This window comes from Cygnus atratus, chromosome 17 (assembly GCF_013377495.2).
Source record: "Cygnus atratus isolate AKBS03 ecotype Queensland, Australia chromosome 17, CAtr_DNAZoo_HiC_assembly, whole genome shotgun sequence".
In the NCBI taxonomy this organism is placed as follows: Eukaryota; Metazoa; Chordata; class Aves; order Anseriformes; family Anatidae; genus Cygnus; species Cygnus atratus.
The window spans coordinates 12,446,983-12,463,712 of NC_066378.1; the positions used below are offsets into that span (position 1 = coordinate 12,446,983).

General features: G+C 38.3%; 1 protein-coding gene and 1 long non-coding RNA gene across 2 annotated transcripts in view; one reads left to right on the forward strand and one right to left on the reverse strand.

Moving 5' to 3' along the window:
• Positions 1 to 8,658: 8,658 nt before the first annotated feature.
• LOC118257243 (uncharacterized) overlaps positions 8,659 to 16,730 on the forward strand; it is a 32,027-nt gene continuing 23,955 nt past the window's right edge. The window contains exon 1 of the long non-coding RNA XR_004781496.2: positions 8,659 to 8,738. This is a non-coding gene — a long non-coding RNA (uncharacterized LOC118257243). The remainder of the gene's footprint in view (positions 8,739 to 16,730) is intronic.
• Positions 10,307 to 16,730, reverse strand: part of IFT81 (intraflagellar transport 81) — a 42,604-nt gene continuing 36,180 nt past the window's right edge. The window contains exons 17-18 of the mRNA XM_035564975.2: positions 12,854 to 12,899; positions 10,307 to 11,900 (exon numbers count right to left, since the gene is read on the reverse strand). Coding sequence (XP_035420868.1) covers positions 11,718 to 11,900; positions 12,854 to 12,899 — 229 coding nt within the window. The 3' untranslated portion in view covers positions 10,307 to 11,717. The remainder of the gene's footprint in view (positions 11,901 to 12,853; positions 12,900 to 16,730) is intronic.

A 16,730-nucleotide genomic window follows, 5' to 3' on the forward strand; every position in this document is an offset into this window, starting at 1 on the left:
TTCTGCATCTTTCATTTTCTGAGAATCACACAAAGGAGAGCAGCATGTGACTCCTCTGGCAAAACTAATCAGAAGTTATGAGTATTAATTTCCTGCCTTCCACTACTGGTCGCCTGGTAAGCATTTGTTAAATGATGCAGCGTTTCTGTCTATTTTTTAATTATTATTTATTTCACTCTGTGATCACTTAACATCCCATTAGGGACGTAGGTTCTGATGAAGGGGATATTTCACCTTTGCTCATGAGCTTTTTAATAAAACAGTTGTTATTTTTCTAATTTGTCTTCAGAATGTCTTTGGCTAATCACTGAAGCACATCAAGGACAACAGAAACGGCAGACTTTGGTGCAGTTCTGCATTTTCTCTGACAGTGAAGGCAGTCTGGGAAGCTCCAGACCCCCTTTCTTCATCCATGCCCACTTGCTTCCAGCTCCTTGCCTGCTGCTCACCCCTTCAGTTGTGGCTATAAGCTGAGTAACTGAGTTAATAACAGGCTGGCTGTGCAGCCCCACAAAGATTTGTGCCAGCACAGCGGAAGAAATGTTTTCACAATAATTGCAGGCTGGTTTAAACAATGGTACTGCAGAGAAGGGCAGTCCCACCTCTTTCAGGCTACCAGGTGGTTTTTCCTAACTGTTCAGTAACGTGTATTGCTGTGCTAGTCTAACCTGTCAATGAACATGCCAACATAGGCTTTTTTAAGTAATTTGGGACAGAATTCTTTTGAATGCAAAGAAAGTCTTGCATAACTTTCTGTTTGGGCAGTCTGGGTTTTCTTTACAGCAGTTTGGTTCCACAGGCAGGGTGAGTGGGAGTGGGAGCGTGCTCTGCCCGTCACCTAGCTTCTTTCATGTTCTTTAACTTGCCCACTCATCTGGGTGTAGGCCATTGACAGCACTTTATGTAGTAATTTATCTTTTAAAAAAATATGCAAACAGCATGAGCTTGCATACAGAATCTTCTAGCTAAGTCTGTGGACCTGTGTGCCCACTATGGGTGGCTGTGAACAACCTTTAGAAAAAGGGTTTCAGATGGGTCAGTTCTCCAAAACTCTTCACATGGAGTCAGCTGTGCAAGCAGTTTGCACAAGGTGGGTATGACTGCATGCACATAGGTATGAGGATTGAGTGTTTTACCATCAGTGCAGTAATGGCTATGAACCAAATCATGTTGGAAAATAAAATCTTGTAAACAGAACTTGTTTTGTGATGTCTCTGCTTTTGGCAGATTGGCTGGCTGGGCCGGCTGCTGGCTCTGGTCTAACGGCAGCGGGTCCGTGCCTGCATGGATTGCATGTATGTCAGGTTTTGAAACAGCATTTTGTGAATTTTAGTTTACTGTCTGCCTTGCAAAGACAATTTTCCCTGAAGGTATTAGTATATTCCAAGTAATGCTTTCAGTTAAATGCAAAGTTCTCACTGTTATTTTACTGGACAGATCTTGTTTTTGAAGTTCCATGCAGTCTGTACAACACACTGCAATTTAAGAAGCTCCATCTAATATTTGTTGACCTTCTTTTAGCTTCCAGGTGTAAATTATTGCTGGATTTAATTTCCTGGAAACCTACTTTCTCATTGTATTCAGGGAGCAACCATAGTATGTGCAGTAAGAGGGCAGGCTTAATCCATGCTTACTTACCATGTGCCTTATCTCTGACCAATAGTCACCCCCAACTTAATTAGCTAGTGTTGTGTTTGGATATCCAATATTTATGCATCAGTGAAGCTATAACACTGCAACCCACTCTATTTGTTGAAAGCCTTTTATAAAACCTCGATGTACCCATAGGGATTGTTTCAAAGATAAATTGCATTAGCACTGTGTATTTGCAGGTAAAGTTGTCTCTGATGCAGCTGCTGTAGCAAAGAAAAATTCCCTTATTATTAAACCCCAGTATCCATGCCCTTCCAGGGAGAATACAATGCTGTAAGCATCGCTGAGCCTGCTGTAACAGTTCATCTGATTCTAATGGAATTACAGGCTGAATATCTAGTAAGTAAGGAGAAGATTTCCATCAAAGCTAATAGTGTTGTTTTGTTTGTTTTGTTTTGCTAAGGAACCATTTTTTTCAGAAAGTATAATTTTTCTTTGGAAAGTTTTAACTTTGCATTAAAAAAGGTGTTTTGTTTTTTTTTTTAGTGAAAGCCATGATGTTTCAGATTTTCTTCAAGATACAATATTAACATGTATGTCTTTTGTGTTGTTTACACTGAATATTTATCGTGGGGAAAATGTGTTTTTATTCCCCTGTGGTATATGCTTGTATCAACAAAACTTCAATTTTTGTTTAAAGCCAAATTTATCAGAATAAATAGGACCTATCACCACTGACTGGGTTATTCATTAACTGAGGTGACCCTGGATTTGTTCTCACATATAAAGGCAAAAATTAGTGCTCCAGTGATAAATCTGCTTCCTGCGTATTTGAGAGGGTCTCATTGCAACCAATTCCAACCACTTCCAGCAGCCGGAACACTGAGGATACACCAACCAAGCAGAAGAAACAGCTTTGACCACAAGTGGCCAGGGCACTGAACCAGAAGCACAAACTCTCTCATCCCTCACCATGCTGTAAGCCTGACAGGTTTTCCCATGTGCTTTCAGTCACGCCTCTTTACATTTTTGAAAGCAACACCGAATAGTAAAAGTATCTTGATTTCCTCTGGGTGTTTAAGAAAAAGTTTCTTGTTATTTCTCTAGTTGTATAATTAACGTTCCAGTTACAGCACAACGTAGGCACTTGTAAAAGGCTGAAAATGTACACAGGACAGGCTCACAAATAAGTTGCCCTAAAATGCTGTCTACTGCTTTATAACTAAGAGACCTAATCTTTGTTTGCATGCATGTATGCATGTGCACACCGTGTTTCTACTTAGGACTACTTCTCCTGATATTTCTCTCTTTGCGATGGTCAAAAGCTGTCAGGATAACAGAGAATCTCACATTTGGTCTTGTTGCCTCCACGAGCTCAGTGAAGGTAGCTGCGACGCTTTTTATAGTTTGAAACTCCCTGTTACAATTTAATTAAAAACTTCAGAAAAATGGCTTCACATCTGTACCATATTTGTTTATCGGTATCTGTTATGACCTTTCCTTTACACATTTTGATGAATTAATAGATTGCAAATGTACAAATGTTTTACTTCTGAATTACTTTTTAGGGAGTAGCAGAGGTCAGACGAGGATACTCAGAGCTGGGACGCTGACAACTGCACTGGTAAGCATCAGGCTAGGATGAGGGTTAGGGCGTCTGAACAACAAGGGTCAGGAGAGGGCTCAGGGAGGTTTCTTGTAGAGCATCGAGCTGGGGATTCTGGGCATACCCTTAGGCCACAACCAGGGCTGAGCACAGAGACAAGGACCAGATTCCTACTTTTGCTTTCGCTTCATTCTGTACCATGGTTTGTTCACCTAGCGAATAATAATAATAGCAGCAACTTGTTTATCTGGCTGTGTGGTCAACAGACTTTAGTAAAGGTTGTTTGTAAATTATTTTGAGATTCTGCGATGAAAATTGCTGTACCAAATAGTTTATTTTAACCTGATTTGTGCATGTGCTAATATAGTCATACTCATATACATATAGGTTCACAGGATCAATTAACAGTCACTTCTCTTAAGCTGTCCACAGCTACTGTACATGACAATGCCATAAAATCAGGGAACTACATATTCTAGAGTTAGCTCTTGAACCATCAGTCATAATGAGTGGAAAATGGAGCTATAAAAATATGTATTGACATTGGAGCGTGATCAAATGAGTTTAAACAATATACTCGAGTAGCAGATTTACATCTGCATTTGCATATACCACTTATGCCAAATATATCCCAGATTTAGTTTCCATATTATATTTTGCATTTGACCATTAGATGACACAAGGCTATATTATTATTTAAGACAGTAAATATTATAGAGGATAAATGACAATACTGTACTCTGTCAATTCTGTTTCTATTCACAGCAATGAAACTGCGTTATCATTGCAACAAACTAATTTCATTTCGTTACAGATTGCAGTATGCCTGTAGCAGACACTAATACAAATTAATTAAAGTATATTGATTGTAACAAAAATTAAGTGCAAACTATTTAAAACTTCCTAAGTGATTAGATATAACAAAACTTTGCAGACACAATTGCACAGCTGGCAAACCAAAGTCAGAAGAAAACAATCACCCCACTCTAGATGTACAAAGAACCTGGCTCCTAACCTTGGCTTTTAAACTTGAAGCTTGACAAACAATATTTCTCCTGTGATCTGGACAGGTGGCAGTCCCATCACAGAGCACTTGCCAGCATTACCACTCTCCTCATTTAGACTTTACATCAAGTCTGTGCGAGCCCTGGCTTGAAATCAGATTCTTTTCTATAAGCAAAGACAAAGGCTAACACTTATTTATTAACACTAGTTTTAAGAACCAAAGGTATTACATAAAGGACCAGTGCTCATTTAGATTACACAGTATTTTAAAGGGACATGATACACTAGAGGACTATTTATATGTACATTTGAACATAACTGTTGATTACCTAAAATACTTCTTATCCTAAACAGATAGACACTGCTAGCAAGATACAGAAAAACAATTTTACAATAGCATAAAATAATAACACTGTTTTGTTTGTGGCTACACAAAAGGATTGAAGAGTATAATTTTACTCTCTTAGACCAAATGAAGTCCTAAATTGGAAAAGCAGCTCCATCCAAGGTCGCCTCTGTTGTTTCCAAAAATATCTTGAAACAAACGCAAGAGGGGCACTTTGTTGGGTGTTATCTAGACATATATAGTTTCAATCAAATTCTTCAAGAAGTGTCAGAATAAAAGTCGAACATTTGTTTGACACTGCCAAGTCCCTAGCAAGTGAATCCCTTCAAAGGTTGAAAATAACTTTGATAACAGAATTAAGAATTATAGGATGTTTTCTTTACACTTTAAAAAAAGCCGCATATATTTGGGATGGAATTATAAACACTTTTGAGAAATTTCATAAAATGATTGTATAATTCTTTCCGCTACACCGGGCAAAGTGTTACAGGGTTGCGTTAATGATCCTAGGAAAATATTTATAGTGCTTTTTCCAGGATAAGAGTTCTCTCTTCCCCTCTCGTTATATTTTATGATCAACCTTCACTTCATGCAATTAAATCAACAAGCAGAAAAGAACCTTTAGTGTATATAGATTTTAAAGTGATGCATTTCACATACAAATGGTTGAAGTACAGTGTGGTAAATATAAAATACAAAAGGAATAGTAGGCATACCAGTAACAACCCATTATGAAGTATGCCACATTCCATCTCTTTGTCAGAAGGATTCAGGTTTTCTTCTCATTTGTAGCTGTGGGAGATATTTTCCTAAGGAGATTTGAGATGATTTTGTCATTGCCCATGAGAGAATAAATTCCCAATTTTCGTTGCTGTCCCCTGAACATTAACTGGATCGCTCACTGTTTCCTGACTCACTCATGCAGATACCTGAGCACTCTAATCAGCCCACATAAAATGAAAATGAAGTAGAGAAATCCTTTAGGACAAAAGATGCTGTATAAATGTAAAAGTATTAGTGGAACAGGTTGTCTGTGGGTGACTTTCAGTGTTCTGATACAGTTCTGTTTTCTTTTAAATATGCTGTGAAAACATGGCAAGATTTAAAACATGGAAAAAGGGAGGTGGGTATGATGTTTTATATATACTCCAAAAAAAATCAGTTTCTGAATGTTGCAGTCCACAGGATGCTGTCTCAGAGAAATGCATCATTTAAATGCTAGTTGATACGCAAAATGCATCATTTTCACATTTTTAATTTTTAGATCTTCAATTTTTAGAATTCCAAATTAATCAACCCTTTTTGCTTTTGCTAATTCATTGCTAATGGCTCTGAGATTTATGTGCTAACTCCAAAGAAATGCCTAAACACTGTTACTTGCCAGAAAATGCTGCAATAATGTAAACCGAATCAACTGCTTTATTCCTCCCATTTTATAACCTTAGAGTTTTGACATATTTAAAAAACAGTAATCTGTTAAAAAATTGCATTCAAATTTATTTTAATTGCAGAAAAACTCAATCACAATTTTTTCAGGATGAACCAGTTGTAAAATCTATAATGAAGAAATTGTGAGATTATTTCCTTTATTATTTCCCTTACATGGTTAGTCTTTGTATAAGATGTATGCCTTTATAGTTTTGTTGTTGCTTCCTAAATGCCAGGCATATTTTCTATTCCATTAGAGGGAAAAGAAGTAGGGAGAGAGAAGAGAATTTATCTTTGAAAATTGGTAAGATCCCATTTTCCATACTCCTATCAAGTGCATTTTTTCCAGTATTAGCAAAATGTGCAGGATTTGTCTTTATCCTGTTTCAGAAGTAGACCTAATTAAGTGCTTATTGTATAAATGAGTGTTTTTAAGACCTGAGCAGTTGCAATAAAATTTAGAAGCTTAAAAATGAAATGTTGTTCTGTAATGACAGACTGAACTGAAACAGTGCAATAGGCATTGGCTTGTGCAGATCCTCTTGCAGAAAAAGTACTCTAGTTCTTGGCATTCAGCAAATGCCAGTTGCGTGCATCCCAATTTGCAAAAACATACTTTTCTCCAAACTATGAGAAATGGAGATTTAAAAAAAGGTGAAAATATACTTCTTATTTTTGTAGTAAATAAAAATAATACCTAAATGCAAAGTAATGCATAGGGCTGCATTTTAAACACTATAAATACGCCAGCACTAGATTTGTGCAAGGCAGCCTCTCATAGATGTCTAATAAAAATCATATTGTATTGCTAACTACTTGTGGATTTTGGTTGTGCTGAGAAAAACTTGCACAAACAATTTTTGTTATAAATTAGAATGTGTCTAATGGAACATTGATTTGTGTTGGATGAAAGTCATTACTTTAAAGATAATTATAGTTTTTTTTTCCTCTCTGTCTCATAAATCTGATGCTGGCCCTTTTAATTCCTACTTGTTCTGTCAGGAGGAAGAATACAGAGCTAAATCCAGCAGACCTTATTTTGGCAAAACTCCCACTGAAGTCAGTGAGGGTTTTGTGAGAGTAAGGACTGCATGATTTGTCTCACAGTTTCTGCTGATTATTTGGAGTATGATTGCTAACACCAGAGCTCCTCACTGAGTTTGACGTTACTGCAGCACCGTGGCTGACAGCATGTTTTTTTTTTTTTTGTCACAATCGTGAAAATTGGTGTAATGCGACTGTGAAAAATACCCTTTTCACCCAGTGACCTTGGAATAAGACGGGCTGCCTTGGGGTTTTGGAGACTGTTACTGTGGAACTAATGCTAAAGAAAGAGAGACACTGAGAATGTGAAGAACCCCCTTTAAATTCATACTGAAGATTTAAAGAACTCTTTAAACTAGCTCAAAGTAGGTCAAATTCTGATTATTAAAAAACAACTAATCAACTGGGTGTTGTCAAGACAGGTGGTACCTTGTGATAAAATATTGATTCATGTAGTATTTCCTCACTGAACCCTGACACATCCCTGAAAAAAAAATAATTGTTTCCATTACAGATTGCAATAGAGAAAGGCAGCTGAAGAGTTAACAGCATTCCTTCAGCAGGAGACCTAGTGCTACAAAAGATAATGTAGGGCAAATGTTGAGAATGAGTTCTTTGTCTTTTTCACTTAAATCTGAGCAAATCCAGGCAGGGCCAATGAGAGAAAGCAGATCTGCGAGCATCCGTGCTGTCCTCATCCACAACCAAGATGACGGCATTCCAGTTTCCCACACCACCCTGGCCATGTGTCACGACCTTTCTCCCAAGGTGACACCTTTCGGGCGACAGCACTTCAGCCTCTGCAGCCTTCCAGTCGTGTCTGCCTGCCTTCTCGTGGACGCTGACTCCAGGCTCACCAGACACTGCCAGAGTGGTGATTTAGAAACTGGAGCGATGCTGCCAAGTTGCTTGGCTTTGAGCACTTGCTGAGGACAGCCACTGGGTATAACAGTGAACTTTCAGTCGCTGTTGATTTGGGCCAGACAAGAAACAGTGATCTAAGGAAAAAAAAGCTCTCTACTTCATTTCCAGCTCCTGAACCAGCAAGTCATTCGGAGAGGAATTTTTCATGCTCATCATAAGGCCGTTTTCTAGGCTCTGAACTGTTCTAAATACTTCTGCCGTATTGTATTTTGTAACAGTGATCAGCATCACAGCTGTAGGAAAGCCTTATCAAGAAAGCTCTGGAAATCACTATATTTAAACATAATAAAACACAATAGCAGCACCTAACTGTGATGTCTGTAGGCAACTATATATATGACTTCACTAGTAGTAATACCTATGCGAATAAAGGTGTACAAGTAAGTATTCATAGAGTTGGGTTACTTAAGGAAGCCTAAGAACATTTACTTTACTTACTATAGCTCATATGGAGGTAAAATGGTACTGTTAATATAAACAAAATAATCTGATCTCCAGATGATAAAATGGCTAGTTAAATACTACAGTAAATGTACTGTTTTCTCATGCTTATTTCTGATGCCTGTAACTATTTCATTTCTTAGCTCTATGTGCAAATCTCCTGTGGCTCTAGGGACAGTTGACGTCAACGTGACTAACTAATGCAAAGCTGCACAACACTACAGGAGTTTTTATAGCTGGAATACTTTCTCATCCAGTTCTGGATAAAGATAAGGAGAAGCCTTTTGAAGCAAAGTAAGCTGCTGCTCATAAGTGCCTGCTCTGATCGGTGTTCCAAATGGAAGAAATTTGGTAAGTGCTGAGACCCCAAGTTTAACTGTGCACATTTTTTATTTATTTCAGCCTTCACAAGGGAAAGGCAGGTATTTTTCTCTACGGTATGTTTAATCTTATTAATTAACCAGCTAGACTATTAGTAATAACAAAGGAAAAAAAAATAGAAGTAAGCTTTTTGTTGCAAGTTAGGAAGTAAAGATACAACTGCAAAACTCAGTCAAAGATTTTTGAATGCTCCCATCAAATCCCAAACTATGTGGAAAAGCCAGTGAACAGAATCCATTAAATTTGCATGTATTAAATGTCCACTTATATAAAAGCTAAAAATAGCTTTTGAGTTTTTCCAATTTTCTTTTCATAACAGTTATTATGATTTTCTGCTTCGTCTCAGAAAGTAATTTTGCTGCTGCTGTAGTGTATAATCTGTGTGCCCTTTCTTGGTGCAGTACAAATGACAGAGCACTAATCAGATCAGAGCAACAATCACGTCATCGTTGAGTAACTAGCAATAAACTGTTTTTACAAGGAAGAAAGATGAACTATTTTTAGGGTAACTCTGAACTGAAAAACAGAAAATGATTATACTGTCTTACTCTACATCACTGCTATGAATTTCAAAAGCATTACTTTTTCCTGGGCAGCAGACTAATCCACATAATAAATCTCTGCATAAATGGTCTAGTCAAATGGAGCTTTTAGGATTTTGGTAAAAGTTTTGAAATGAAATGTATGAAATCCCCTTTCCCCCCTCCCCCCCCCCCCCCCCCCCCCCGTTCTGGTGGCTTTGAACTACAGGCAGTCCTCCAGCACTGCATCCTAAGTAACTTAGATGCCCGTTTTTGGTGGTTATCCCAAGTTTTCAGCGTCTTATGTCTAGATGTCTATGTTATTTTACTATTGTGGGCAAGCATTCAGCAAACCCCTCATTTGGAAGTCCAGGTACGTGACTCCCGTAACCTTCTTCAGACCAACAGGCTCTACAGTGCAATGCAGGTGATGTATGGTAATGATGGTACAGGGCTAGCAAGGAGAAAATTTACAGATGTCTCTAGAGATGGCTGTGCCCACACTGTGTAGTCTGCACATGCCTTTTTCCTGAGCTTCTCCCTTTCTGATTGATACGGTCTCCCTTCAGCGTCTTACTCCAGCCTGTTCTCTTGCTGCCATCCTGGAAGCAGCCTCTGGTGGCAACGCATCGCCTTCCCCTCACTTTGGCTAACTGTACCTGTGCCTGTGTCCCACACAGCGGCCTTCCCTCCACGCTCCCTGAAAATGTGCGTAGGGGAGAATGCGCTGCTTCTCCTTGTCATGGGAAAGATTAGCATGCAGCTGTTGAGAAAGACTATCTTCAGCTATTCGGCAGTGTGGGAGGGCTTACATGAGGATGTCCTGAGCATCTGTGGACGTGCTCCTTAAGCATTAGTGGGGTTTTGAGCCTTTTGGGGGGCATCTGAAATAAATGTCATTAAATGACCCTGAGCTTTTCAAACCTCTTTTTCCTGTAGCCCAGCAAGAAACTTGTCACAAAGAATTTACTATTACTTCTTTTACCTACAAAATGTGAAAAATAAAACCATACAGCCAAAATGGAGTCATCATATTTTATTTTAGTTCTGTTAACAAATATATTTAATGTAAAGGCAAACTAGGACCTATACAGTTACCAGACTCTCTTGATAGAGAAAACAGCAGCAGATTTCATAGGCAGGTGTCAGAGAAAGCTAAATAATTTTTAGTGTCCAAATTACATCTGAAAGAACTATCAGTGATAAAGTCCATTCTACTTTAGGCAGGAAAAAGAAAAAAAAATAATAAGAAAAAAAAAAAACTATATAGAAATTCAGTAAGCCAAGAGACTAAAGAAGAACAGCAGGAGTTCTCATCACCCAGACTTATCTCTCTGCTTCTAGTCTTTGATTGTGACTAAGAGGCGCTCATCAGAAATGATGAAGCGTGAGGGACAGTTTCAAGCCTCATCTGCATTCCTTTTACCCTGGGTCAGCCATGGGTCTCACGATGCAATTTTAAGGGCAATGGAAGTTGCCTGTGGCTCACAGGTTAAAGCCAGAGTATGAGGGAGCCTTGCATATCTACCTGTTTGGCACAGCCGGACGTATACAGGAACCACTGTGCCATATTTACATCCACCGATAGTCTTCCATCCCTGGGATGTCCCTCTTTGGGTAGTGCAACCACTTTGGAACCATACTGCACAGATAAAACAGCAAAATGCCCTCAGTGGAGAAAGCCTTTAGGGGACCACAGTTAGCACTTTCAGGTGGACAACTAAGAAAAATGAGAAAAAGGTATATGTGCAAGAAAAACCGCGTTTGCTAAAACCAACAAGAGACAATGGAAAAAAGCTCAGAATCCAAGTAATTGTTCTCAGAACCTACTCCTGACGCTGTAGCAATGAACTGTCTCCTGGAAGCACAATCAGTTTAACTCAACCATGCAAGGAAAGTATGACTAGGAGTGTGCAGGCAAGGTCTGTGCAGCTCAGACAGAAAATGGCTCCATTCTTGCCAGTCACACTAGATGAATAAAGACAATAGGGAAGGAGAGGGCCAAGCCAGGAGGTCCACAATTATACAATATTGAGTCCCAGACCTTGCAAAAATGTAATCTTAGAGATACAGAATAAGGAGCAGAGCAATTACATAAGTTTTCCGTGACCCTGGAAGAGGATTTTTTTTCCTTTGATCTCTCTGCAGATGCATGCCATTCCCAGACTCATAAAACAGATTTACGATGAGGTTCACCCTAGTGCAGATTTCATAACAGATCTTCCTAACCATGTTTTGTTGTCACTTAAACAATGGAGGAAAAACTTCATCGAGTGCTTAGTTGCCCTCCTTGTTTATCCACCAAAACCAAATAAAGTACAACAAATTTTTACAGAAATGATGAAAGCAACAATGTTGAGTAAGAGGTTACCTTTAAGAAGTCAATACACTGTCTTCCCACTTTATGCTGGTATAAAGAAGGCAGAATTCATAATACAAGCCTATCTTTACCTCCTTCCTGAATGACTTGACCAATGGCTGTTTGATTTTGTTGTTTTAGAAAACATTCTCTCTTACATTCCATTAACTGCTCAAAGTCCTGCCACATTTTAATTTGCTTCATATTTGGCCCATGAGTTTCCCGTACAACTTTCTGCTTCTCTCGTAATTTCTGTTAAAAATACAAAAATATTAGATTACTGGAACGGTTTTATACCACAAAAATTGCTTACAAAGGCAGCTTGGAATGACAAGGATTTTTATACGCTACTGAAATATTATTACCTTTTGTTCAAGTTACTAACACTCCTTGCAAGCAATAAATGAATCAGCACCTGGGACTTATCTATCTGCTTTGTATGGATTGACAATCCTTTCAGTGCCTTAAAACCGTCTAAATAATGGTCTCATATATTTGAGAAGTTATGGTAAAAATCTGAGTTTATTTCCATACAGAGCTCTTGCAGTGTCAAGTTGCAGCCTGCAATGCATTCATATGATCATATTATAGACATGAAATTAATGCTTCATAGCAAAACCTGCTATTGATCATTAATAGAGGTAGCCCAAACCTGCAAAAATCACTCACAGACTGACTCATAAAAAGGAAACTAATAAAAGAACGATGTTTAGCATGAATGGTAAGTCTAACCTCTTCCGTGCCGATCTGAGCTTCATACAAGATTAAAAATGGACAACTGCTTTTGTTTAACACTGCTTCAATGATGATCCTGTGGCCTTTAATAACAGTGATAAAGCTGACAGGCTCAAAATTTATTGTCTTCAACGGGTTGCTTTATATACAACATAAAATTTGAGCTGGCACAGTTTGTTATGTCCATGTTTCAGTTTCTTATCCAAATGGTTTACAGGGAATGTGCTGTCACATTAAGCTGTTTGACTATCTTTTACAAGTGGCTCATGCTATACTCTGCAGGAAAGCAAGCCCTGAAGAGCTAGCATGATCTCTTTTCAGGGTATTAATTACCATTGCCAGCAGTAATGGAATTTTCTTTGTAGGCTGCAATATGCTTTTTATAAAAGACTGACCACAACATTTGGTAGTAAGGCCCACAAAAATATGAACTGTACGATGTTTTTACAGGGTAAAAACCTCATTCTTACCTTCCCCAGGTTTTCTTGCTCAAGGATCATTCGTGTATACTGCTCTCTAAAGGAAATATACAATAATTTTATTATGATTTTATTTGGTTTTATATAATAGGAAAGAGTACAGTAGGACAGACATGATGAAAACATGGAAAATACTGAAGGTATTAGGAGGTTCGTACATAGATAGAAGAGGAAGCATGAAGAAACCTTTTTGTCATTAGACAACATATCCTTGAAATCAGGGATTGCTTTGATTCTCTCAGTTGTGCAGTTGGCAAAAGTGGTATTGGATAAAATCCCTTCCATTTTCAAAGCAGGCATAATTGCTGCTGCTTCCAACTTGAAGACAACAGCAAGATCGTTTAGATAAGACATACTTGATCCCTTTTTAATGATGTATTTATGCTAGTGGTATTCTAAGCTTAGCCCTTGGCCCTAATTTGTACAAACATCAGAGTTTACAAATCCACAGCCCTTAATTGCCACAAATGTAGCATTAGAATTACTGGGAAAATACAGGAACGAAGAATAGTAGTTCAGTCCAGGTTTGACAAATCCAGACACTGCGATGGAACTGCTGTGTGCCCCTCACCTTCAGAAGACAGCCGTCACATTTAGGTGCCTAAATATAGGTTTAGAAGCGTAACTGTTGACATTCATTATTAAAAATCTTGGCTGTACACCTTTGTCTGTAACAAGTGGCTGGGTCGCTTTCTGACACAGGCAAACTTAATACATGAAACCTGACAATACAATATTGCAAACCATAATGGCATGATTCAGATGCATTACTGTGTGTTTTTGTTTGTTTGTTTGTTTTTGAAATAGGACAATAACGATCTAAAAATAAATTACTGTATTTCATGTGTCATGGCACACTTAGAGGTTGAGAGTTTGCCAGTGGAGTAAGAAATAAACTCAGTTCATCTAAAGAACTTTTCAAATTGCTCAGGATAGAAGAACTTAGCATAGAGAAATCCTAATTTCCAGAAATACCAGCCTTTCTGCTATCAGTGTGAAGTTTTGCTACAGCATAGGGAGCAGCAGCATAGAACCAATGCATCATGTTTCTTATATCCCTTCCTTCTATTTCTATGAGCTACTCCAGGATTTCAACTGGAGCACTTGGGCCCCAGGCCACCTGGTCCTGCCTGCCATACTCCCTGCAGAAGGGATGTGCAAGGAATGCAGCTGGATCGTTTTATGATCTGTCACTCTCGGACAATTCTAGCCAGAACAAATCAGAGCAGTCTTGAGACTGCTCCAAGTGCTGTGCAGACGCAGCTGATCCCTAGCAATCCTCACCAAATCAGAGCAACACTGAATCTTCTTATTTCCACTGGCGCACAGCATATGTTCACACACATTTGGCCTCAAGAACATGTGCTTTTTTTTTCTTTAATAGAATTTTCAAAGTAATCATCAGAAAATAAGATGACTTTCCTAGTAAGTTTTTCTTTACTATTTATAATGATGACTGGAAAGAATGCAACTTGATAACTTCATTTAAAAAAAACACAAACTTCTATTTTTAGAGAAGAAAATTAACTTTTCACATTCCTAAGAACTGACTCCACGGAACAGAGAGTTTATGTTCAAAAAAAAGAGTGTTGGAATTAAGACATTTTTTGCTCAATACGTTGTTAGGAAAGTGCTGTTCTATTTATGGTTCGTTTTTACTCCGTTTACATTCCAGTGCCTGCTGAAAAATACATTCACATTCTAAAATGATGTCTAGAAACATTTTGTTATCTTCTCATTTTTTGTAAAAATCTCTATATTGAACTTTGTTGTAATTCATTTAAACACAACTGGTCTGCAACCTCTTACGGAAGGTCAGAAATGTGTGTAGTCACCGTGAGAGGAATAATTTCTCTAGCTTCTGTGCCCACAGCTAGCAAGTGAAGCAGGGACAGCAGAGAGAGTGGTAATGCTCTGTTCACATTCTCCTCACCATACCTGGAATGACATAGCTGGACTCACCCTTAATTCCAGCATTTGGATTTGGGGGCTTGTCTGCATGAGTATCGACATTGTGGATGTTTCTGTCACAAGTGTTTGAGCTGGAGCATTTTTTTGCTTAACATTTGTGAATAAACTCAGACCCTCCCCTTCCCTGCAAGGCCATAAAAGGCCAGTGCCTGCTGCTTGACCCGCATTTCCTCTCAGCTGCTTGGCTGAGCTCTGCTGCCTTTCATACTAATGAATGTTCACATCATCACTAAGATTTTTCTCACAGCTATTTCTCTTTTTACCTTTCTGCTTCATTTTGTTGTTTTATCTGCTTTCATTCAATAAATCTTTTTCATCCTTCAGCATTCTATTATTTTATGAGAGTAATAGGCTTCTTAGCCTCCACTCACTTTCTATCTTTACATCCTTTTTTTCTCTCACCATAATATTATTGGTTTTAATTAATTTCTTACTCTTATTTTTCCTTCATTGTTTTCTGCATAGTATTAAAATATTTTCATGCCTTGGATCCTTGCAGAAGGCCTCTATGATGGATATTAATCTAGCCTTTCATTTCCTAGCAACTTCTGCTTCATGTTCTAGAACAGCAGAAGATGCAGCTCCACTGGTACCACTCTCAAGGTGCATCAGGACAATTTCTAGTTCACGAAGGATCTGACAGAGGAGATCTCATCTCTCAGTGTCTCTTGACAGAATCCTTGTAGTTTTCTCATTGACATGTGGCTGTCTCTATCAATGGCGCCACTCCAGAGCCCGTAAAATCTTAGCTATCAAGTACTGCCTTTTTTCACTCCACTTCCCCAATGAGTGAAGAAATTGCCTGAAGTGATACTGAATGATATTTGACTGTTTGCCAGGTTGGATGGGGAAACCTGATCTAGTAGAAGGTATCCCTGGCAGGTGGATTGGAACTAGATGATCTTTAAGGTCCCTTCCAACCCAAACCATTCTATGATTCTGTGTTTACTACCAACTTACGGTTGCTTCCCTAGCTGCCACCACTGCAAGAGAACTGTCCAGAAATTGTTCTGAGAGGTAGAGACCTAAGAGAACAGATATCTTGGGAAATTAACTTATTCTTCCATCTTCTTTTAGAAGTGATAAACAACTAGTGGTTCTGTTTTCCTGCTGTGACATCTGCATGATGGATTGTCTAAAGCTTTAAAATGAAATGCAGAATGATTATTATTTATCTAATTTAGTTTTGTCTTTGCTTTACCACTCAGTCATGTCTTTGAATTGTTTTCTGAATGGGACGATTTTGCGAAGCATTTTGGCACGTTGCACAGAAAGCTGTACATGAACCACAGCTCTGACATGACAGTTTATACAGATCTCAAGCAACAATCTGTCACGTCTCTGAAATACAAATGCAGGAATTTTAGGAAGAGGCCTCGCGTCAGATTGATATTGCTGTGGCTTTTTAAAGCCTACACAATAAAGCAAACTGTAGGAGTGCTGACTGATGCAGGTTGTGAGATGGAGAGGTACAAGGCAGAGCTGTTGTCCCCTCTGCACTGAACTAAAAATGGTGTACACTGCAGAGATTCCTTTATACAGTGTGACTGCACTGTTAAGGAGGCCCAATCCTACTTTCAAAAGATCAGAGTGTTTTTCACTCATTCCATTCATTAAAAAGTAAAACAAAAACAAACAAACAAACAAAAAACAAAAACAGACTTCTTGGTCTAACACAGCAGACCTTAATTTTACTACGACAAATCTACTGTTTGGGTAAATATTTTCGTGACTGACAAACACTATTGTGTGAAAGCCACAGACAACTTCATAAATCTAGTCACAATAATTTAAACTTGCTCAGTTTGTTGACAACTAGGATTTAAGATTTTTTTTTGGTCAAAAATAAAACTAGCTGGAAAACAGAATTGCTATTTCATACAAATTTCTAAAATTA